This window comes from Humulus lupulus, chromosome 9, assembly GCF_963169125.1.
Source record: "Humulus lupulus chromosome 9, drHumLupu1.1, whole genome shotgun sequence".
Taxonomy (NCBI): Eukaryota; Viridiplantae; Streptophyta; class Magnoliopsida; order Rosales; family Cannabaceae; genus Humulus; species Humulus lupulus.
Genome location: NC_084801.1, coordinates 32,720,434 through 32,746,379, shown reverse-complemented (window position 1 = coordinate 32,746,379; position 25,946 = coordinate 32,720,434). Strand labels below are relative to the sequence as shown.

At 41.4% G+C, this 25,946-nt stretch overlaps 1 protein-coding gene across 1 annotated transcript in view; it reads right to left on the bottom strand.

Annotated features, from left to right (window-relative positions):
* Window positions 1–2,633: 2,633 nt before the first annotated feature.
* The window catches only part of LOC133799591 (protein LONG AFTER FAR-RED 3-like), a 59,715-nt gene continuing 36,402 nt past the window's right edge, over window positions 2,634–25,946 (bottom strand). Inside the window, exon 5 of the mRNA XM_062237593.1 lies at window positions 2,634–2,807. Coding sequence (XP_062093577.1) covers window positions 2,634–2,807 — 174 coding nt within the window. The remainder of the gene's footprint in view (window positions 2,808–25,946) is intronic.

Genomic DNA, 25,946 nt, shown 5'->3' with positions numbered 1-25,946 from the left:
ACTTGGATGACCCCAATAGTTTACTACCTCGAAACTGAAAGTCTCCCAACAGATTGGAACAAGGCTAGAAGGCTTATGTACCAAATTCCAAGATATACTATTTTGGAAGGAAAATTGTACAGAAGGGGGTCTCTATGCCATTACTTTGGTGTGTGACGCCTCTCGAGGAAAAAAAGATTTTGGAAGAAATCCATGAAGGATTTTGTGGAGATCACACTGGGGGGCATAGCTTGTCAAAAAAAGGTGATTAGATAGGGGTACTTCCGGCCAACAGTCAAGGCAAACTCGTTCAAGTACGTAAAACTTTGTGATAAATGTTAACGGTTTGCATCAATACCACGAGTTGCACCCATAGATCTTACCATAATGAGCTCCCCATGGCTATTCGCGATATGGGGAATTGACCTCATAGGCTCCTTGTCAACTGGAAAAGGTGCAGTAAGGTATGTTGTAGTCGTAGTGGATTACTTCACAAAATGGACCGAATCTGAACTCTTGGCTACCATTACCTCTAAGAAAGTCCTAGATTTCGTAGTAAAATACATCATCTATAGATATGGGATGCCTAGGAAGATAGTATCAGATAATGGGACCCTGTTCGACAGTGATTTGTTTACATAATTTTGCAAAAATAACGGGATAATAAAGAGTTTTTCCTCCGTGTCCCATCCCCAAGCAAATGGCCAGGTCGAAGCAGTCAATAAAACCTTGAAGAGCTCCATAAAAAAAGTTTAGAAGAATCAAAAGGGAGATGGCCAGAGGAGTTGCCTCGCGTCTTGTCGGATTATAGAACCACGGCAAGGACTTCAACGGGGCATACCCCCTTCTACCTGGCTTATGGATTCGAGGCCATGTTGCCTATCGAGGTAAAAATCCCAACTATAAGGTGCGATGCGTATGATCCGGCCTTGAACTAATCCCAACTCGAAGAAATTCTTGACTTCATTGAAGAAAGACAGGACGAAACCCAGCTAAAAAATGCGGCATACCAGCAACGGGCTACTAGATATTTTAATTGAAAGGTCTGAAATATAAATTTTGGATTGGGAGACTTGGTGCTAAGGCACATGTTTTTGGCCATGCGAGATCCGACTGCTGGGGTACTTGTACCCAATTGGGAGGGACCTTATCAAATCGAGCCTATTATTCGACCTAGAGTATATAAACTAACAAGGCTAAACGGAGGATTGGTACTGCGAGCTTGGAATGGTGAACATCTATGACCTTATTATCAGTAATGTAGGAATGATGTTTCCATTTTAACCAAGCATGTATTAGAAATTTTTTTTTTTTTCTTTTTATCAATAAAGTAATGAATTTCATTCACAAGTTGTATTTTTTTTTTATTGTTATACTTTTTTGTAAACCCTCAAAATTCAATAACCTAAGATCACAATCATAGGATATTAAGGGGGCATAAGTGGTATACAATCATACCATAGGTTTGAAAAAATATAACATAAAAATAAACCAACTTAAAAAATAAATGTTTGGATTATTAACCCGGCATGAAAAAAAAATTTCTTGATTATTAACCCGACATGAAAAAAATTAATAAGTGTATGGATCATTAACCAAACACGCGAATTAAAAATGTCCAGATTGATTAATAAGTGTATGGATGATTAACCAAACACGCGAGCTAAACAAGTCTAGAACAAACCAAAAAGACCTAACCGACGATAAAATAGTTGGAATTCTAGATAAACCAGCTGTAAACTAAGTCGAAACTAGGGCTGGAAATTTTTTCAAATAAGTTTCTACCTCGCAACCTCGAGGTCATATTCAAGGGTGAGAAAAAGTAACTGGAAAAGAAAAATATAACTAGACTAATAAGGTTACATGCCCATTAAGTGCTTTTCAAGTAAATGGTAAAAGTAAGGTTCGACCTTGAAAGTAACGAAGTCGAACATGGATATTTTGAATAAAATGTGCATGAATGCATTGAAATTCGAACTTAAATCCAATATATATTTGTGCGAATAAACAAGTGTATAAGCAGGTCCTTAATAATGCATTCTCGACATTAAGGCAAAAAGCTAAAGGTTAAACAATGTTCATAAAGATTTTCGAGCTAGAAAATTGAGAGCATAGAAATTACTATTGGTATAAGGTCATAAGATAATTAAATAGCTCAAAATTGAGTTGTAAATTGTCACTGCCCCGGGGGCATACAAATAAGATATAGAATTAAAAAAATTGTAATGGGTCACAGCCCATGATCTCGACTTCAAGGGTTAGATGCCTCTCCAGCTGCAGTCCCAGAGGCCTCCGCTGCCTCCGCTGCCTCGAGCCTGGCCTCTTCCTCTTCAAGACGAGCCTACATTTGGTGATGATTTTGTTCTCCAGGTGGGCTTGGAAGGTGGTGTCGAGGTCGGGGTTGTTGACCCAAATTCAGTACATCGCCATGTCAACGGCGTGAACCTTTTTGGTCTTAAACTCCTCAAGAAGACGAGCCTTCTCACCCTCGATAACTTCGAAGGTCATCTTCTTCTTCTCTTATAGCTTGGCATTTATTCCCCAAATCTCATTGATTTCGGAGTTCCTGGCCTCGACCTCCTTCAAGGTCGCCTCTAGCGTCGATTCAAGTTTGGGGATCTCTGGACCTCTTTCAAAGCAGTCTTTAGCCTCAACTAGAGCTCAGAAATTTTCTGGATGGCTGCATCCCTGGATGCAACCTCCAGCTTCGCTACTTTGAGTTCATCCTTGAGCTTCAGATGGGCGTCTCTAGCCTCCAGTGCAAGCGCTTTGCTCGCTATAACCTCGTTATTCAGCATGAAGTTGTGTTGAACAAAGGATACAAATGCCTGTACAAAAAAACAAACACGGGTCAGCAAAACACAACATAAGTTAGTACAAAATAAAAGAACTAAAACAAAAATAACTAATCGAGGCGAACAGCTCGCCACCCTTGTCAAAAAGAGTTTTGGCATCTCATTAGGACGTCAGAAAATCCCATTGAGGGGCCCCGAGGTGGCTAAGAATTTGACCTATGCGATTCAAAGCATCAGATCCTAGGTTGACTCCGTGTGTTCCAACTGCACTATTGATCATAAACTCAGGCACATGGGTTATGATCAAAAGGAGGCATTCCCGCGTGGCCTTTTCTCATTTGGACTGCAAGGATTCTCTGCATTAGTTAGGCTATAGGAGGAGGAAAAATAGTAGGAGGCACCACGGGCTCAGTAGCTTTATTCAGTCCGAACTGAGAAGTGGGTTCGGTAGCATGACTCAAATCCAAGGGAACCAAGGCTGGAGGGACCACCTCGATCTGTTTAGACAGTTAGGAGGGGCAACCTCCTTTTTGTGATGCTCTATGGCACTCGCTCGCCTTCGAGGCCATGGGCCTGTTGAGCACATTGTCCAAGTCTGAGTCCATGTCACCTAAAAAACACAAAGATTGTATATGAGTAGTCGAACAGGGTTATTAAAAGAAATAATACTTAAGGATAATAGAAACCTAACTGGTACTCTCGACCGAGCTTGAGCTCGGACACCAAGATATTCCCATATCCTCGGACGACTCTAGGGGAGTCCCCTCTCTATAAGTGGGAGATAGCCTCAAAATGTCTCTATAATCATTGGTCCCATATTGAGCAACTACCCCATCCTAGACCTCCTTTAAACTTTACATGGTCTGGTACTGCCCTAACTAGCTATCGAACCTACAGACTCTAAGATCCACCCTTGACCACGCTAAGAAATTATTTATAAGTTCTTCACACACGACGATCACGTCAGGCTTGTGTTTAAGCATTGACGGAGACCACATGGAGTGGTCTAGCATAACTTTACCTCCATCAGTCGAGCTCATTGAGGCCTCGTGGTGAGCTTCATTGCCAGAGATGGTTCAATTGTGATGATGAGCGGCTGAGGTACGAAATTGCGAGCCCGAGGTCTTCCTCCTCGAGGGAAGCTTACCCGTGGAGATTGGCACATCTTCCCACCTCCAGTATTTTTTAATCCCCAAGTCATCGATGGGTTTGACTTCGCCTAAAAGGCCGCAAGCTCGGAGCTTGTCTTCATGGAGAAGGTAGGCCAGGGACCTTCGACCATAAGGAAGCTGGAGAATGGCTGCCTTGTGTTCCATCATAGCTTTTGATGGAGTGAGGCAGTGATAGTTGGCTGCAGGCAAGAACAGTGTGAATATTTCGAGCCTGGTTATTCGATGAAAAATGGATAAACGTGTGTTGAAATACTTACAGATGTGTTGGAAGGAGAAAGCCCATCCGTCCAGAAGAATGCGGTCTTGAAGTTTGGATGATGGTTTGGCATATCCTTAAATAGTCATTTCTCCTTCAGATAGCTCTATTAGTATTAAAAGTCGTCTCCTCCACGAGCTCGAGAAGGGTTGCTCTTGAGACATAAGAGATATAATATCTCTTGTACCGAAGGCCCTTCCCATTTCATCTCATGGTACAACAACCCGAGGGTTGACAAGACCCTAATAGAGTTGGTCTGGAGCTGGAAGGGGGTGAGCGCGAAGAAATCCAAAAAATTATTGAAGTCTTCAAGGGTAGCAGAGCCCGAGTCTTCCTGTGCTCGTGACTCCATGCGGCGAGCTTGATTTTACGGTCGAGATGGCCATCTCCCGGGGCATAGCAACTCCTTTCATTTGAGGTCGCAAAACAACATATCAGTGTACTAGAAATTTTAAGGCCGTGGTAGGCTAGCAGCTCGGATATATGGCCGGTGGAAGTGAATAAGCTCCAGTAGTGCTCAGCCTCAAAAAATTCCTCCTTCGTGGGGACTGAAAGAATTTGGGAGGTGGATGGACGATCTGAAGAATCCTTCATTATGGTAAATGATAGGGTACCATGTGGAAAGGCGACTGTGACTTTGAGATTAGGGTCCAAGGGAATGGGCCTGATCTCGGGGTCTATGTCAGGATAAGCTGCCACTCGGAGTCTCTTCCTTTTTCTTTCTTTGATCTCACCGATCTGACGTAGAAAGCGGTTTCATATTTCTTCTTATTCACACCTCTCCTTATGCTTGCGGATCAGTCATTGGTTTCGAGTGAAAGGTCACTCAGGACTGGGCGTTGATGGGTGATCAGGGATAGCGAACTCGGGCCTCCACCGATTCTCAGTGTACTGTGACATCTAACAAGGAAGAAAAAGGTGAGGGCCCATCATATAGAAAATCATAAGGAAAGTATAATTTTGATAACTCGAGCTCGAAAAGCTCAAGATGACGAGATTTCCTCAATCGAGACTAAAGGCTCGAAAGGGTGAGATTAACTCGGATGTCATTCCCGGACTATTGTAAAGTTCAGGCTTCAAGGATACACCCCTGTGAGAGTGGGGAGTTAATACCAGTTTAAAAGAATCCCGGATTTTCAGGGAAAAAGTTAGCAGTTACCCAAAAAGGTGATATTTTTGGGATTCGTGTGTTTAAAACCCTAAACCAAAACCCTATTTCTTAAGCTACACAAAACCCCCCATTACTAGAAAAACTCCATTTTTGCATGCTTCTTCCATAATTTTTTTCTAGTTTAAATCGTGATTCTAACTACATCAAATCTACTCGGATCAAAAGCTTTCTTAGTGCCAAAGTGAAGCCTTAAGAAACTGGTAAAAACTAGTGAAGGTATTCTCACAAACAGAAGATAATCAAGAGCATAAACTTACACAAAGTTGTTTATGGAGATGATGAGATCGTCGACTGAAGGAGCGGTTGTAGGAACGATTTCACGGAGTCGAAAATACTGGAGTTACTTTGTTTCTTCAGTTTAGAGAACATGGAAAGAGAAAAAAAAACATCTGGTTCATTTTTCTTCTCTTTGAAAATTGAAATAAGGGGATATCAAAGGTCGAGTGGATCTGGGCCTTTAGTTCGGGTTGAGAAATGATTTGATGGATGGGGTTTATTTATAACATTGGCAGCAAAAAGGAGATATATGAAAGGATCTGGGCAAAGATACGGAGTACTTGATTACTCTGGGTGTGCAATCCCCGAGTGATGTGTGTTCAAAATCGAGTGTGGTAGGTGGCACATTTTTCGAAAGGAGAAGTTCAAAAGCTTTCTTTTCATAGGATTCGAACCAACACTTTTGAGGGTGAAATAGGTTACACCTAAATTTCGAAATCATCATAAATGAGCCTCGAAATGTAGGCTCATAAAGTGTAAGCTCGAAAATGTTGAGTAAGGGTTCAATACATGTATAAATTAACATGTTTTCTAATTTGTTCCAATTGGCGATCGAGCACCAGTTAAGAAGGTTCGAGTTTACGCATCACGCTTGAAAGGATGGATCTTCTCCAAAGTCTGAGTGCAATTCGAACCTTCATTGCAAGCTCGAAGAGGTTGATCTATGATGGTTAAGCTCGATGGAATCACTGGCTAAGGATGAGGTTAACCAGAATGACAAGCTTGTGATGTTGGTTGATCTCGAAAGTGTGTACATTGTATGTTCGAGGTCGACAGTCAATTTTGAATGCGGTTACTGTTAGAAAATCCCTATTCATCGGGGATTTGTTGTAATCTGATAATAAATCTCGATTATCATGGGATACTACATGATTAATCTATTTAATTATATGTATTTCAAATTTGAATAGTAACTTCCCGAAATAAATGGAAGATATTTTTGTTAACCAATCTATAAATAGACTAAAGAATTTCATTTGTGGATACGCACAATTTGGTACTAGGAATACTCTGCAAAATTGCTTTGTAAAAGATTTAAGAGAATTCCACCACTCAATAATATTGACTCGTGGACTAGGCAGATTTTATCTACTGAACCACGTAAAATCCCGATTGGTCTGATTTATTTTCTTAATTTTGTGTTTAGTGCTCTTCATATTTAAGTTGCTGAAAAATAACGTCAACATGAGTATTTTAATCTAATGTTTTGATTTGTTTTGTTTGAAGAATCTAGAAGTGGCATCGTGTAAAAAAAACTGTGTTTGAAGCATTGAAGAGTCATCAAGTTTTATAATAAATAAGTTTTCATTATTGTTAATTTATATTAGGGGTATTTGCAACATAAATACCCAATGTTTTACACTTGTTACAGTTAAATACATAATCTCTTATTTTTACGGCAAAAATATCTAATGTTCAATATATGTTAAATATAAATACCTAATCTTTTTTATTTGCGGCAAAAATACAGTCCATTTCATATTTATTTATTTTTTTAAAATATTTAAAATTAGAAAAATGAATTGAAAAGACATTTTAAATTAATACAAATTTAAAATATATATTTTGATAACAAAAATACCTAAATTATAAAGTGATATATATCTGGTTAGTCAACATTTAACAGCTCCAACATATGATGTATTGAAAAATGTAATGTTTTAAAAACTTAAGGTATTTTTGCTGCAAAAAACAAAAGATTAGGTATTTATGTTTAACGTATATTGAACATTGAGTATTTTTGCCGTAAAAATAAAAAAAATTGGGTATTTAACTGTAAGAAGTATAAAATATTATGTATTTATGTCGCAAATATCTATTTATATTAATAGTTTATTAACGTGTCAACAAAATTATACTTTGAGCAATGAAGAGTCATTAAATTTTATATTAAATTGACACCTAGCTATTCATTATTATTAATTTACATTAATAGTTTTTTTTAGGCATTTTAGATTAATAGTTGAATTATCTTTATGAGTATTTTTTATGTAATATTTAATATAGTTTCCGTAATTCTTTATGATTATTAAAATAAATATTTTAACTGTGTATTTTTGTTGTTTTGTTTTTATTTCTTTTTTAGTAATGCTACTTATTTAATATTATATTATTTGTTTTTATCAGATTTGTTACTCTTTATTATTATTGTTTTATGTTTTTTTGTAGGAATTTTTTTTATGTTGATAAGGTATTCGTAGATTTGTTATTTATATGCATAATTATTTCTATGAAAATAAATACACCATATATACGTTACAATGATAAACAATTTAAAAAAAAAAAATTTAAAACTATTAAAATAATATAAGAATTTTCATCTAGACAAAAGTATAATGAAAATTGAAAGAAATATTGAACTTTATGAAATATCCACACATCTGATAGAGTATAGATATACTTATGATGTCATGACTACAAAAAACCGAGATAGTGGTCATGTATCCCAATACTGAACCGAAGATAATATTCCAATGGTCAATAACAAAGGATTTTAAGCATGTAGAATAAAACAACAGTGACATATATGTAGACTAATAATTTGCAGTATTTATATGTATAATGTGTACATAACGTACCAACACTATGGAGTGTATTTGTGAGCAAAGACATTCTTCCTGGAGGGGTCACAGAGGCAATGCCAACTCCAAACAATATAACTAAGAAAGAGTACAGCAGGCTAGACAGAAAGCACGTAATCCCAGTCAAAATCCACTTCTCACCTGAAGATATCATGTCAGCATATTGTTTTACGGAGCCAAACCTAATATCAAGTTTTGTCTAAAGGCCTGGGGACAATGAAAGGAATAAAAACTCAAGACAGAACTACTACCAAGAATCATAATATTAGAACAATGAAACAGAGAAAGAATGAAAGATCGAAGAAGCAGTTCTGTATGAGTTTTTATTCCTTTTATTGTCCCAGGCCTCACATAATATAAGATCCAAGACCTATGTAGGTTCTTCCCTAACTGTTCAATAGTATTCATAATAACAGGTAAACAATAATAGCACACAACTTCAAGACAATGCAGCCTCAAATTAGTTACCTTTATATATTGCACAATTCTTCTTGGGATTTCATTTAAAACCTCCGTAGCCTGGTAATCATCCAAGCCAGAAGCTTTTCTAAGCTGATCTAAATCAACAACCAAATCTGGGTTGAATGGCCTTTCGTTCAAAGAATATCGTATATACTTGCGCAAAATCTGGTTTGCACCAAAATCTGTCTGGAAAGAAACTAGTAGTTCTTATCAACTCCCTTATGAAGAGTATGGACAAACGTACCCAGAGTATACTGTGTAAATAAAAAAGAAAGCAAACCGCATCTGGAATTTAGGCTTATCATTCTAGAAAAAATGAAGGCTATCATCCATAAAAATAATCTAATATACATGTAGATGTAGATGCCGAATACCATTGTAAGATAAAAGTTCCCCAAGACACCCATCAATCGACTAGAACAATGTCAAACTACATAATGAACAGAAATGAAGTTATTCTGAACATTTAATAATATTTCCAAATGCAAACTAACAGATTGATCGGCCACCAACAAACGATATGCATATACATCAGCTCATGATTTTAAACAAAATCACGTCAGGACTTGATAATGGTCAGGACATCAAGTGGTATCGTCAACTTATTCAAATGAGAAAAGACATTAAAATGAAATGGTTAGTGTAATCTCTCAAAGTGCCTGGATTAGGGGGTCAGGAGGCTCATAGTTGATTTAATATGTGATTATTTGCATGATTATGTGAGTTGCATTATTATATGATGGTATTTGCATGCATGTAAGCTCGTTTCTTACTAGAATGACAATTTTATAATTGTGGCCCGTTGAGGGCATATTAGTATATTTGTGTGCATGTATGTGACATATGGGTGAGACCACATTATTATGTGATTATGTTTGAGCAATTCGACATGAGACGATCCTAGAATGCAAGTTAGCGGTTTGGTCATAACGGGGTTAATTACTGGGCTGGGCTCGGGGTGAGCCTAGGGTTAAATTTGGTGTTTAGTACATTATCAGGAGTGACCAGGTAATGGAATATGATTTGATAATTATTTCAGAATATTGGGAGTAACGGGAATTGGAGGACGTTAATTATGATTAACGGGATAAGTGAAAAATGACAATTTTTCCCTTGGGTGGCTTTGAAGGCTTTAGATGGCCCTAGGGGTGATTTGGTCATTTAGACCATTGTATATGTTCAGCCAAGGGTGGGTTGTAGAAGGAACTAGGCAAAAACAGAGTTTTCCTTTCCTCTCTCTCTCTCTCTTTCTCTCAGATGAATCTTGAGGCAAGCTAGAAGATCAACTTGAGGATTTAAGACTTGAGAGTTTAGGATTGTATTGCAAAACCTGAGGGTGTTAATTCTGGGATTGAGGTAAGGATTTTAGTTTAAATTTCAAGGTTTTTACTATGTTTTTAGGTGGTTTTAAAGCTTGATATTTTGATCTTAGGATTAGGTATTTGAAGGTGTTTTCGGTGTTGAGAGGCTTAGGTTTTGCGGCTAGAATGGTGAAAATATGATTTTGATGTTTGGTTATGATATTGGGATTTGTTTGATGAGTTTTGGCTAAGCTTGGATTGAGGAATATGCAGGGGAGTTGGGTACGCGGGGTCAAATCCCGATCGAGTTCATGCAAGTCGCGACTTGAGTGAACCCCAGAGCCTTCACTAAGCTCTATCAGGCAGGTGCGCCACGACCCTCAAGAGCAAGTTGCAGCCTGCCCCTGGCACCCAAACAGGGGGCCTGTCTGTCTGGGAGGCTCGCTGCGGCCCTTAGGGCAGGTCGCGACCTACCTGTCCTCTTTGAGCCAGGCTGGGTTTTGTTTAGTTTTAGGTGCGGGTTTTTGAATTTCAAGGCTCATGATCGAATCTACTAACTGTTTTAGTAGGATTCGAGGTCCTAAGGGCTGGGTTTTAGTCCATGAATCTTTTATTACACATTTTATTGGTGGGATTTCATATTTTTTTATGCTTAGGTGACCGCTAAGGACCTAAGGACAAGATCGTTCTCAAGGGTCGTACTTTATTTATTTTATGCTCAAGTTTGAGGTAAGAAAACTGCACCAAACATGTGACATACATGATTATTGATGAGGCATGTTGAGTGCTTTATATATGGACATTGGTTGCATTGTAAATGCCTGGCAGCATTGCTTACTTGTGAATGGCACTGACTTATTAGTCAGAAATGACAATGGCCCTTAGTACTGGTCGTGTAGCTGTGACTTATTAGTCATGATCAACAATGGTACTTAGCATTTGTAATGCCCCAAATTTCCTAATAAGGTTTGTGACCTTTATTAGGAGGTCGGGAGGGCCATAATTGATTTATTATGATATTTAACGATTGTATGCATGTGTTGTGTGAATTATATTATTATATGATGGTGAATGCATGCATATGGGTTCAATTTTAATTATAAGGGCATTTTGGTAATTTGGCCCATTGAGGGCGTGATTGTGTATTTTCATGCATGTGGGTGAATTATAAATGATACCACATTATATGTGGATTGTTTTGAGCCATTCGGCATGAGACGATCATGGAATGCAAGTTTTCGGTCTAGTCATAACGGGATTAAGTTCGGGGCTCGGAGTGAGTCTCGGGGTAATTTAGTGATTAGAACGTTGTCGGGAATTAGAGGGTAACGAGATATGAATTATTGGTGTTTGAGAATATTGAGAATAATGGGAATTGGAGGGTGTTAATTATAATTAACGAGATAGGCGGGAAATGTTGGTTTTGCCCTTGGTGGCTGTTAAGGGTTTTAATTAGACTTAGGGGCAATATGGTCTTTTCACCCTAAGGTTGTATTAAGCCATTAGAAGGCTGTGGAAGTGTTAAAAAAAAACAGAGCATCATCATCCTCATCTTTCTTTCTCTCCCGTACCTATTCCTCCTCCTTCTTCCTATTGATTTTTGAGAGCCAATTTGAGGTATTAAGCTAGGAGATCAAGGTTTGGAGGTTATAGACTTGATTCATCCATTGAAGAGGACCCAAAACCAGCTTGAGGTAAGAAATCATCCATGAACTTTAAGCTTTACTCTGTTTTTCTGTTAGTTTTCAGTCAAGGAGATTTTGATGTGGATAGTTAGATTTAATGGGAGTTTTTGAGTTTGGATGCTTGGGTTTTGATGAGGGTGTGATATAGATGATGATTTGGGGTTGAATTGGATGTTTTGGTAAGGTTTGGGGCTGGTTTGAAGGGTTGTTTTTCAGGAGAAGTCGCAAAGAAGGAAACCAGAAGGATTCTGGTCTGTGATTGGCGCAGCAGCGCTAAGCAGGGTAAAGAGTTGGGCCTCTCTGACTTGGAAATAGCGCCATTTAATAGGGCTGCAGCGCTGGTCCATTTTTTAGCAAGCCTATTTTAGGGCTCGGGATGACTTTTAAGGCTCGGGGATGGGTTCCTTTGCCCCGTTTGGGTAGATTGAGATTCCCGAGAGTGTGGGATGGATCCCGGGAGTGAGGTTTTAGATTATAAACCTTTTTATGATTTATTTTATTGATGGAATTCCACATTTGGTTATGACTAGGTGACCGCTAAAGGATCAAAGGATTGATCGTTCTCAAGGGTTGTTCTTTTACTAATCCTTGCTCGAACCAGAGGTAAGAAAACTGCACCCCATATGTGACATGCATGGTTATTCTTGATGCATGTTGGATGTTTAAATGTAAACATTGATAGCATATTGAATGCTTAGCAATCTTGCTCACTTGTGTATGGTTATTATTGAGGCATGCTGGATGATTAAGTGTGATGCATGTGATGCACGAGAAACATGTGATTAGGGCATGCCATGAGTATTGACTGTGAGATTGATCAGAGCTTGAGTCTCTGTGTTTGTGCATGATAATAATTATGCTAGTAACTGTTAAGTAAGCATGCTGAATGCCCTACGTTTGAATATTCGACATATGACATATGTTTGGTAGCAATGCTTACTTGTGCATGGGATTGGTCTAGGGATTCAAGTATTGAATCGAATAGTAATGAGAATGTTATTTATGGGTCGTGACTAGGTTACCGTGAGGGCTCAGACGAGGATTGTTCTCGGGAGTCATACTTTCCGGCCTAATTGCTTACACTCGTACGAAAGGTAAGAAAATTGCACCCAATGCGTGAGATGCATGATTGGGCTTGACCTAGCTATTAATGTAATATGATTTAGGCTTGGCCCATTTTTCAAATGTAAACGTAATTAGAGCTCAGGTGTTGCTAATGAGGATGATTATAATTATGCATGTGCATATCTGTTTCAGTACACTGTAATGCATTGTATCCGTGTGTATGATGAGTGTATTATGCGGATGTTTGTTCTGACTAGGAAGCTCGGTTTATAAGCCAAGAATCTGTCTGTTGCATCTAATTAAAGCTCGACCTGCTAGTCAAGGGTATATTTGGTTAAAAAGGGGCTCGACTTATAAGTCGAGGGATTCCAAGGCTCGACTTATAAGTCGAGCATCTGTATGACTCGACTTATAAGTCGTGATCGACATTATGCGCGTTGACAGCAGACCAATACCGCTAGGCCACCCTGAGAGTGCATTATGCACTTGATTAGCTCAGATTCCATATGAATGAATGGAGTGAGACACGCACTTGTGTGACCCTATGGTCACTTACTTGTACAATGTGTATGCTTGGTTCTAGTTATTGCTATTGACTATCTGAATTCGTTAATGTGTTTTCTTGCTGAGTCTTTTGGGCTCACAGGTGCTTTGTGGTGTAGGTAAGGGTAAGGAGAAGCTTGGCCAGCCATGAGTTGGAGAGCATTAGAGGTGACGTGTACATATGCAGTTCACTCGACCACCATGGTCGAGATATGGCAAGGGAAGTAGGGTTGGACCCTGTTTTGCCACTTAAGCTGATTTATTTTGTATTCCCTGAGTTATAACTGACTTTTAAACTTGTATTTTGGGATCCCATGTAAAGATTAAAGTTTTCTTTTAATGTAAATGTTGACTTCTTGACCAAATTTTTTAACACTTGAACCCTTAGTGGCTTAATCACATGTTTTAGTCCAAATGACTCGTTTAGCGAGACCAACACTAATTTTATTCAAAAGTGGTAACAGACCCTAATTAGCAGGGCATTACAACCAATACCACCATCTTCGAGGATAAATACCTGTGTATATACATAATATACATTAATTGAGCTTGGGGGATGTTTGAACCCCCAACCATGGCTTTGATGACCAAGGCCCCCACCACCCCACCCAAGGGTGATGGACATTTTGGTATTTGAGATTTGGTTTAACTGATTTGGGTATTTGAGATTTGGTTATGGAGTATGATTTTTTATTTGTGGGTTTGATTGAATATGTGGCTTTAAATTTTAATTTTGATTTATTTTATAATTGACTTTTTTTAATTTTTATTTCAATTTTTATCTATTAAATTAAATAATTTATAAAAGTAGGGCATTTTAGTTATATTTAAAAAAAAAAAAAGTTTGGCCAAAATCGAGCCAAATGTATAATTTTTTTACCTTTTGCAAAACGTAGGGTCTGAATTGTCATTTAACAAAACAGAAAGTCTAATTGGTAATTTTTGCACAATACAGGGTATAAAATGGTATTCACCCTTTATTTTTTGTTTACTGGACGTTAGTTTTTATATGATATTTGGTTCCAAATTAGGTTACCATCAGAATTAACCTAGTATATTTGTTTCAATTAAGTTACCATAAAAAATAACATAATACATTTGTTCTAGATTAGGTTACTCATTTTTTTTAACATAAGATAACGTGGTATGTTTTAAAGTAACCTGATACAAACAGAGAACTAAAAGTAAATTGGTACTCTTAATAATACAGACAAAGAGCTACAAGTAACGTGGTACCTCTAATAATAAAGACATACAATACACTAAAATACCTCTTTTATGTCAGTCAAACGCATTAGTCAATGTAGTTGACTGACGTCGTTGATAGAGATTCAGCATTTGTGGTAGTTGGACACTGCCACAAAAGAAATGATATTTGCGTCAAGTTAAACATTGAGGTTGTTATTGGGGACTGTTTGCATTATTGGCTCAGTGAAGCTGTTGAGGGGAAAATTTTCGTCAGTGGGGCACTGTAACAATCCTCGTCATTTGCGTCAATGACTCACTAATGCAAATTCATTTATAATAAAAGAAATATGGGCTGAAGCCCATTTAATTTGTAACCTAATTTTCTCATTCTCTCTTCTCGTTTCTCTCCATCTCAGCCTCTCTCTTCTCTCTCATTTTCCCATCTATCTTCTTTCTTTCTCTCTCGTGTCATCTCTACCTCATGGCCTCTTTCTCTCTCTCTCTCTCTCTCTCACTCACGGTGGGGTTTTGGGAACCAGGTGAACGACACGACGGTAGGGCTCGACGGTCTTGGCGAGGACTTGGGACTTACGATTCGGGCTTGGGACTCTGGGTACATATATCGTAATCTCTCTCTCTCTCTCTCTCTCTCTCTGTGTGTGTGTGTGTGTGTGTGTTGTGAGGTCGGGGAGTCGTGGCGCTCAGGGTCTGAGATCGGGGGGCTATGGGGGTTAGGGTCTAAAATCCTTGGGTGAAATCTCTTGGGGTCTAGGCTATGAGGACAGGGGGCTCAAGGGTTTGGGTTATGAGGCTCGGGGCTGAGATGCTTCTCTTTTTCTGTTTTTTTTTCTAATCATGTTCTTGATATTTTTAATATTGATAGCATTTTTTTTTCCTCTGCTTGGGTTTTGTTTTGCGGGAATTTCTTGGTGGTGGTGGTTCTTTGGATAACTTAGGTGCTAGCAAGTAGTGGTGGTGGTGGCTCGAACAGATTGGGTCTCAACAATATTGTAATTTTGAAAATAATTTTTGTTGCTAAGTTTATAAATTTTTTTAAGGGAAGTTTGGTTGATTGTATAAAGTTAATTTTTTTTTTTTGTGTGTTAATGGCTTGTAAATTGCCGGTTTTGTTGTTAATGAAGTTTTGATAATGTATTATTGCTTTTACATTTCTATGTTGTATATTTCACAATTTAGTTACACTAATTTTGTTGATTTTGAATAATCTATGGATTTTTTAATTTTTTTAAAATCTAGGTTTTGAGATTTGATTTTGATTTTTTTTTAAAATTAAGGTGGTTTACGTCAGTTGGGCACTGCAACAAACATAACATTTGTGACAGTGCAGAACTATCATAAATGCTAGTGTTTGCGTCAGTTGAAAACTGTCAGTGCCCAACTCACACAAATACTAGAGAGTTTTGCGTCACGGGATTTAGCATTACTTTTTAAACTGACGCAATAAATAATTTGTGGCATTTGGAAACTGACCCAAATGACTTTTTTTTGTAGTAGTGATAGAGCTAAAAGTAACCTAGTTCCTTAACAACAATTTTATATGCCTTGCCTCAACTCTACCAATTCATGTTTTACAGTTTCAAGGGAAGCGAAAATATGAATAACAAGTAATATTTTGGGGTTTCACTATCAAACTGGATAAGTAAACAGTAAGGACACATGAATCCACTCTAAAACAATCCAAAAAGATAAAGAAAAAAGTTGCGCTTATTTTTTCCTTTACGCACAAATTGAAACCCTTGCAACACAATCCTTTATGTACATAGGAAAAGTCCCAATATAAAATAAGTATTGAAGACAAACCCTTCAATAGTAACAATCATCTTGTGCAGCCAAATTTTAGCAGCAGAGAGATTATATGACCTTAGTCAAATTGATCTCTTCCACTAACACAAGCTCTCACAATCAAAGATGGAAGCATTTTTAAATTTCAAGTAAAATCCAATTCAATGACAATGAGATTCAAGTTAAGAGCATCGAAGGAAAGAATTTATTTAAACAAAGCCAAATATTTAATCCAAAAGTTTGAAATGATTTACCATATTGTTTTCTTCCACTACAGTCTCTACGGGAGTAGGGCATACTAAACTTGCAATAACAAAAGATCATTAATAATTATGCATAATCATATGCTACCCCCAATCAATACACTATTCTAGTGCTCATTTTTCTTGATTATTATTTTTCAACCTCTTATAATCCAACAATAAAAGAACAACCATTCCTTTATATTGGATTCCACCTTAGATTGTAATAATTTTATCGCTTAAATATAAGCAAACTACAATAATACCCATAACCCCAAAACATAGAACATGGATTATTAAATGTAACAGTATTTGTTAGTTGGTTACACTATCATAAAGTTAATTATAGTCCAGCTATATAAGATTGTTTACCTCATTGTATTAAGATTTTTGCACAAAATAATAAAGTTCAGATTTCTCTAATCTCTAATATGGTATCAGATTAAATATCTAATTTATTTTTTGTTAGACCTAAAAAATCAGCCTAATGATGTGGCACTCTTGTGCGACACGTAGCATAAAGAAATTCTATACGACATCAAAGACTGGCTAGAGATAATGATAGTAAGTGAATGTGCTACAAAAGACCTGAAATAATAACATCGATGATGATCGTTGAAGATGCATCTATTTGAGTAATATGTAGCTAGTTGAGTATGAATGTAAAAAACATGTATCTCGAGCAGCTTATTACGAAAATATCTATTTCAAATGTATTTTTTGTTGGTTTTTATTGATCAAATCAGAGATTATACGCAGCGGAACAACAATCAAATTGTTAGTTTAATCCTATAAGATTTCTAGATCTACTTCTTCACATGCATATATATATATATTGAATCAAAGACATGAATAGAAAAATTACCTCAGGTCTTTCCTTGCTGCTATCTTTTTGTATGGATAAATCCTTGAGATCTCACGCCAAGATCTTCCAAAATGTTCCCAGCACACAAAGAACGAGTGTGGACTCGCTATACAAACAATACACAAAAAACTATTTATCTGATGTTCTCAACACATGAGATCTGATAAAGTTTGGACCTAGGTTTTGTGAAGAATAGTGACTTTTGTTTGTGTCACTGTTCTCTTTCTCTGAGAGAGATTTCTAGATATTTTTCTATCCGTAAAAAGTTACGTTCTGAAAAACTAATATCCTATATTTAATATATCCAATATATTAAAATAAAATCTTAGTTATTTTAAACAATTTGAAAATAACTAACTAGTTATCATATTTTTGTTTAAATAATAATATTTTAATCAAATTACAATATCTCATTATTTATTTAATATTTAAATAACTAAAATTGTGGAACTAAGAAACTGCTCAGTCTCTTATGCGTGTAGCACAGTGACTGTGCACTGTGCTACACGTGTACCACATGCCAATGATGGCATGAGATTTTTCTCAATTTTTATTATTATTTAAATACCAAAAATCCCAAAAATAAATTAATTCAAAATTAATTATATTTTTGTTAAATTAAATAATTAATTAATTAATTACACATAATTAAAAAATAATTATGTTTGATACATAGAAAAATATTTTACTTAGCACATAAGTCATTTTTGCCCATTTTTGTATTTACCTTTGTTAGTGATTGTTTGAGTCATTTCGGGGACCATGGACCTATAACATTAAGCTTCAATAAATAAACTAAATAATTAAACTCTTTAATTATAATAGTTAATTTATTAATTCTGATATTACTCCACTATAAATTCAGAATTGCACTCTTTATGTTATAGATATACTTTTACAAAAATCTTTTCTTAAGTCGACCATTGATATAACCATCTTACAATAGTTCAACCCTTTAATTAATTAGTTCATAAATTAGAATGGAAGAATTACCATTTTACCTTTCTAATTTACTTCTTATTCCTTAAGTACCATTAATTCACTAGTGAATAATTAATCTATAATCTAATTATAGATTTGAGCTCAAAATCATTCAATTCCATAATTAACCCTTAAGGGAACTAATATACGATCCGTTAGGAAAGATTAGATTCTGTATTGTTGATACATGTTCCCAGCCATCCATGATATTAAATCTCCTAAACAAAAGTCATTAGCCTCATTCTTTGAAGAGACTTTAACGAATGAATCAAAAGATTTAATAAACATGAACAGGAGTTCATGAATACTCAGGATTTAGGTTGATCTATAAATGATCATCAGTTATGATATGAATTACAAGTCTTTATTGTTAAATGATTTTTGGATAAAGACTTTAATTCACATCGGTCCATGTCATATATAATCATATTATATAAAGCACCTTTACCGAGATGTCTTATCACATCAATAATCTGAATCTAGATTATTTGTATCATTGCGATGCTCAGTAAACCGTACTTACAACTCCAATTAAAGAATTCCATAACTTTAATTTGTTGTTGTTGACTATTTTTCTTCATTCATGTGATCTTAATTCTCTCGTACTAATACAAGATCACATCCTCAATAATGAATATGGAATTCTTTTGATATTTACAAAATTATTCAAACAATCATTTAACAATCTAAATATTACAATAATAATATACTATTGTATTTATTTATTCACAGAATAAACAAATGTCTTTACATGCTTTTAGGACACACTCCTAACAATCTCCCACTTGTAGTTAAAGCAAGTGAGGCATTTCTCTCAATCCCATATTACGTACATGACCCTCGAATTGCTTTGCTGGAAGCGTCTTTGTGGACAGGTCCACCAGGTTGTGTTCTGATGCGATTTTCAGAATGGACACATGTCCTCTATGTACGATTTCTCTGACTAAGTGGTATTTGCGCTCTATATGCTTTCCCCTCTTGTGGCTTCTTGGTTCTTAAGAATTGGCCATTGCTCCACTGTTGTCACACTAAATAACAAGTAGTTTCTCCACTTCTGGAACTACTTCCAAATTTGTGTAGAACTTTTTCAACCAAACTGCTTCCTTAGCTGCTTCACAAGCTGTTATGTATTCAGCTTCCATGGTTGAATCAGCTATACTGGATTACTTAATGCTTCTCCAGACAACTGCTCCACCACCAAGAGTGAATATTGAACCAGAAGTAGACTTTCTACTATCCTTGTCAGATTGAAAATCTGAGTCAATGTATCCAGTAGGTTCGAGGTCACTACCCGAATATACTAGCATATAGTCTCTCGTTCTCCTTAGATACTTGAGAATATGTTTCACCGCAATCCAGTCTTCCAAACCTAGATTTGATTGATAACGACTGACAATCCCTACTGCATAACATATGTCAGGTCCAGTACATAACATTGCATACATTAGGCTCCCTACATCTGATGCATAGGGATACTTTCTCATACCCTCTTGCTCTTGTGATGTCTTTGGACACTGATCTTTGCAAAGAGTAATTCCATGTCTGGTTGGCAATTGACCATTTTTGGAATTCTCCATATAGAATCTTTCAAGCACTTTATCAATATAATTTGCTTGTGAAAGTGCTAGGAGCTTGTTATTTATATCTCTTAGAATTTTAATGCCTAGTGTTATCCCCATTTCCTCTCAGGGTTTTGGGCCCTCGCCCCGGCCCACGGTCAGAGGGGCCGGTTCGGTATTTGGGCCCAACCCGTGGACTACGGACTGGGCCTGTGTAGAAGGGTCCGGGAAGTACCTCCGGGTTCATGATTCGGCTCGAACGGTTCCGGCACTGTCCGGAGTGCCCCGGATCATCGCGTCCCGCTCCCGGGCCCAGAATGGTCTGGGCCCGAAGTAAACGCAGCGGGCCCAAGGTAAACGAACCTGGACCGCTTCATCCCCAGGCTATGGGCCAGGTGTCCAGGACACTGAAGCCGCCTCATTTCGCGTGGGTCTTGTCCCCCCACTTTTCACCTGCAGAAAGGGTCTCCTTGGGATTGTCTGCTGGCGTGTCAGGACTGCGCAGCCAAGTACTCTGACCGGTCTTGTCCCCTGAATCTGCCTCGTGATTCGAAGTGATCAGAGCCAAAGTGTCGTTTTGTCGGGAGAATGCTTGCATCTCAGGGTAACTAATTAGGCCTGAGCTGGTTTGGGTTTGATGTACTATATATCTTGTTAGCTTGGGCCTCTACTAGGGAGGCCCCCTGTACACATATTTCAAATGGGCCCGGGTCAGGCCCGGCCCAAACCTGATGTCCCCCTCACTCTATAAATATAAGTTGTAATGCAACGTAGAAAGGGGAGAGAAGGCAGAAACTCTGCTCAAATACAGTTAAACAACTCCATTGTAAAAGCTTATTCTAGCTCTAATACAGACTTATATACAGACTCGTGGACTAAGGCTAGTTAACGCCCCAACCACGTAAAAATCTTGTGTCGATCCTCTATTCTCTTTATTATAATCAGTAAATATCCTTCTTTAAGATAGTTGCCGAAAAACTCGGTTAACAGTTTGGTGCTTTCATTGAGAGCTGAAGGAAGCTAGCGCCAACGTCAGGCCTTTACTACGATGGTGAACACTCGTAACACCACCTTCGACCCTGCCAACCCGGAGCAGGGCAACGAAGACCCACTGCCTTCTCAGCACATCCCTCAGAACCTGCCTGAAGATGTGCCTCCTCAGACATCTCACCAAGACGAGTCGCAAGACTACGAGGATGAGACGGAGTACGAAGTAGGAAACGAAGAAGAGTACTATGAGGAGGAGAACGAGGGGGAGTATCATGATGAAGCCGCGGATCCCGAGGTCCCTCGCGACGATCAGCAAGACCCGGAGGTGACTAGACTGAGGCAGCAGATCCAGGATCAGGATGGCTGAGCAGGCGAAGGCGCACCGCCGGGTGCAAGAGTCTCTCCATGCCCTGCAAGCGCTGATGGCCGCGCAGGGCCCGGCGGCCAACCCCGCAGTTGGCCCGCACCCAGAAACGCAACATCCCGCTCCCCAAGCGCAAACCGAGGGCCCCAGGGGGGCCAGCCCAATCCGTTTCCTAGAGCCTCCCCCCGACACGGCTCCGAAAGTCCCAGACAAGGAGCGACGGACGACTCGGAAAAAGACTACCCCCGTCAGTAAAGCCGGGGCACGTTCACGACCGTTACCTAGGAAAGAGAAGGTGTGCCCCGTCCCAGGACGAGGCCACGCAATCGATCCGCAGGGGGTACGGCCGCAGGACGATCAGCCCTGGCCCGCCCCAAGGTTGAACGGGAGGGAAAAGTCTTTGCACCCGAGTGCCTCGGTCAACAAGAACCATCGGGAACGACCCCGCCGCGAGGATCGTGACGCTCTCAGCTCCGGGGACGACACTTCCCGGGTAGATTTACGTGACGGACTGAATGCCCGGAAAGATCGGGCCCGCAAGCAAAGAATCCTTCCTCGAAACGGCGACCTCAGGAACGACATAAACGATAGGCGGAACGAGAGAATCCCCCTGGAGGACAGCGCGGCCAGGCAGCTCATGGAGCAAATGGCAGCATTAAAAAAGGTCACCGACCGCTTGGTCCGCAAGCAAGAGGGCGCGGACACTGACTCTGACGAAGAGGACAAGGAGCCGTGCGCGAGACATATCTTAGACGCCGTGTTGCCCAAGGGGTTCAAGATGCCAACTCTCACCGCCTACACTGGAAGCACGGACCCTAGGGATCATCTGTCCCGGTACAACCGACTCATGACCGTGGCTCACGTCAGCGACAGCGGCAAATGCCTCTGCTTCTCCATCACGTTGGGCGGTCCCGCCGAAGAGTGGTGGAAAAGGCTTAAACCGGGGTCCATCCAAACATGGTCCGGGCTACAGTCGGCTTTTCGGAAGCAATTCGTGGCCGCCATGAGGATGGACATGCAAATCAGTGCCCTCGCCAATATTAAGCAAATGCCCGCAGAAACATTGAGGGCCTACATCCAGCGTTTCACTGAAGAAGCCTCCAAGACAAAGGTCGACGACGGACAGCGCTTGGTGGCACTACAGTCTGGAATCCGGGCCGGGTCCCCGCTCTGGGACGACATGTAGCGCAGTAAAGCCGCCACCCTAGAAGAATTTATTAGGAGGGCCCAAGGATTCATCAACTGGGAGGAGGCCCAGATCCAGGCCTTCGGGTGGCCCTCGGCCCCTCACCCAGTCGCTCAGACGATTCCAGGAGGTGCGGGACATTTCCCCGCGCAGTCCTACGCATCGCCCCCCATCGTCCCGGGGGGGGTAGTCGCGCCCGGCATTAGTTACACGCCTACAGTGTACGGTCCTGCCGTTTCGGGGTACGCCCCGGCCCAGTCAACGCCCTTCTTCGGGTATGGTGTCGTGCCGGCGGGGCACAGCATGGCCCCCGTCGTGGCCCAGCAATCGCAGACCGGGGTAACCGAGGCAAGCGTGAATCCCTCCCGGAGTAAGCGGGCCGGCAAAGGCCAGAACCGGCCGGAATCGGCCAAAAAAGGGAAGAGGGGCTATGAGCCCCAATACTCGGAATACACTAACTTGGTGGATACCCGGGAAAACATCTACCTGGCTACGGAAAGAGCGGTCTATTACCGGAAACCTAGCCCCATGTTTAGGGGGGGGGGGGAGGAACCCCAGAGACACCAGGAAACGGTGCGCCTATCACAAAGATGTGGGCCACACCACCGACGAGTGTCGGCAGCTCAAAGATGAAATTGAAAACCTCATCAAGCTGGGACACCTCCATCAGTGGGTAAGGATGCCCATAGGCGTCCCAGGCATGACAGCAAATCGTGCGCAGTCCGCAGCGCCGGCAACGACCCGTGCATACCCGCCCCAGGGAGGGTACGCGCAAGGGTTCCCGGCACAGACCCCTCAGGGGGCTGTCGCCACGCAGGCCCCCGGTCCTGGGATGCCCTATCCTTCCGGGGAAGCGCCCCCTCGAGTGGACGGGCACGTGTCGACCATTTCAGGCTGACCCCACCTAGGGGGCCCTTCGAAGAATGATCAAAAGCGCTATCTGAGCGAGCTGGACCATGACCAAGAAGTCTGCGCCCTCGTCCAGGCCCCTGTTCAGCGCCCCAAACTGATGAACCTCCCCATCACGTTCATGGAAGACGACGCCCGTAACGTCCATTTCCCGCACCACGACCCACTGGTCATAGATGCTCAAATTTCCAACAAGATGGTGTCCCGAGTGTTGGTGGATGACGGAAGCTCCGTCAACTTGTTGTTCAAATCCGCCTTTGCCGCCATTGGCCTGACGGAGGCTGATCTGGCGTCGTGCCCGACCCAAATCTACGGCTTCAACGGAGACGCACTCCTCCCCATGGGAAAGGTCCAGCTGCCTGTTACTCTGGGAGACGCGTTGCAGCATTCGTTCAAGTTCTGCACCTTTGTGGTGGTGGATTGCCCAACCGCTTACAACGCCATCTTTGGCCAGCCCGCCCTGGTCGAGTTCGGGGCCATCACCTCCATCCGCCACCTATGCATGAAGTTCCCGTGCAGCAGCAGAGGGATTGGGACGGTCCGCGGAGACCAGAAAAGCGCGCGGAAGTGTTACCATATCTCTGCCCGTCCTGTTTGTATGGTCCGGGATGAGCCCGTCGGGCCGGCACTCCGCCAGCCCGAGCAAGCTATCCAGGACGAAGACGATCTGGACCCACGGTTGGGAGAGGAACGCGCTCTTGAGCCAATGGACGAAATAGAAGAGGTATGCATCAGCGAGTCCGACCCTGCCAGGGTCATCCAAGTGGGAAAAAGCCTGCCGGAAGACATTCGGGCCGCCATTATCACCCAAGTCAAGAGAAACCAGGATCTTCTGGTATGGTCCCACTCTGATATGACCGGGATCGACCGTAACATCATATGCCACGCGTTGAGTATTGACCCAAACGCGACCCCGGTCCGCCAGAAGCGCAGACCTTTGGGGACAGGGAGGGCCGAGGCCCTCCAGCTGGAGGTAGAGAAGCTGTCTTCCATTAACTTCATCCGCGAAGCCGTGTACCCCGTATGGCTGGCCAACCCGGTCTTAGTACCAAAGCCTAACGGGACGTGTAGGACTTGCATCGACTTCACGGACCTCAACAAAGCATGTCCGAAGGACTGTTTCCCGCTCCCCCGAATAGACCAGATGGTGGATGCTACGTCCGGTTACGAGATCTTGAGTTTCATGGACGCCTACTCAGGCTACAACCAGATCTCCATGCACGTGGCAGATCAGGAGCACACCAGTTTCCAAACTGACAAGGGCATCTACTGCTATGTCGTCATGCCTTTCGGACTCAAGAATGCCGGAGCAACCTACCAGAGGCTCGTCAATCGAATGTTTATGGCCCAGCTGGGTCAAAACATGGAGGTATACATTGACGATATGCTGGTCAAATCCAAGACGTCGCGGGAACATTCGAGCGATTTGGCGGAGGCCTTCGCGGTTATCCGGAAGTACGGGATGAAGCTGAACCCTAAGAAGTGCACCTTCGGCGTCGCATCCGGGAAGTTCCTGGGCTTTATCGTGAGTTTCCGAGGAATTGAAGCCAACCCCGAGAAGATCAAGGCCCTGATCAACATGGCCTCTCCCCGGAAGCACAAGGACGTTCAAAGCCTGACGGGGCGAGTGGCCGCCCTAAGCCGTTTTGTCTCCAAGGCCACGGACAAGTGCGTCCTTTTTTTCAACGTCGTCCGGGGAAGCCAGCGGTTCGAATGGTCACCCGAGTGCGAAGAAGCCTTCCAGAAGCTGAAAGAGAACTTGGCCAAGGCCCCCATCCTGGCGAAGCCAGTCGAAGGAGAACTTTTGTACTTATACCTGGCCGTAACCGAACACGCCATCAGCGCCGCGTTGGTACGCGAAGAGGAGAGGACTCAACTCCCGGTGTACTACGTGAGCAAGCGATTACTAGACGCCGAATCTAGATACCCACTAATCGAGAAGCTGACTTTCTGTCTGCTGACGGCATCCCGGAAGCTTCGGCCTTATTTCCAGGCCCACATGATAAAGGTCTTAACCAACCACCCCCTGCGGCAGGTGTTGCAGAAACCTGAGGCGTCGGGGAGACTCCTGAAATGGGCCATGGAGCTGAGCCAATTTGATATATCTTACATGCCCCGGGTGGCCATTAAGGGACAGGCCCTGGCCGACTTCATCGTCGAATGTTCCGGGGTCACCCCAGAAGAGAGTGCCCCCGCAGCCTGCATTTCTCCCGTTTGGAAAGTCTTCGTGGACGGAGCATCGAACGAGAACGGGGCCGGCGCCGGGATCATCCTGGTATCCCCGCAGGGGCATCAGCTACAAAACTCTCTCCGTTTCCAGTTCAAAGCGTCGAACAACGAGGCGGAGCATGAGGCCGTCATAGCCGGTTTGCGTCTGGCCCGAGAAGTAGGGGCGGCGAACCTCGAAATATACAGCGATTCTCAGCTGGTAGTCAGACAGATTTCGGGGGAGTATCAGACCAAGGGAGAGCGAATGGCGGCGTACGTAACCCAAGCGAGGGAGATGCTCCAAGCGTTCGCAGCACATTCCATTCGCCAGATACCCCGGGAGAAGAACGTCTTTGCGGACACA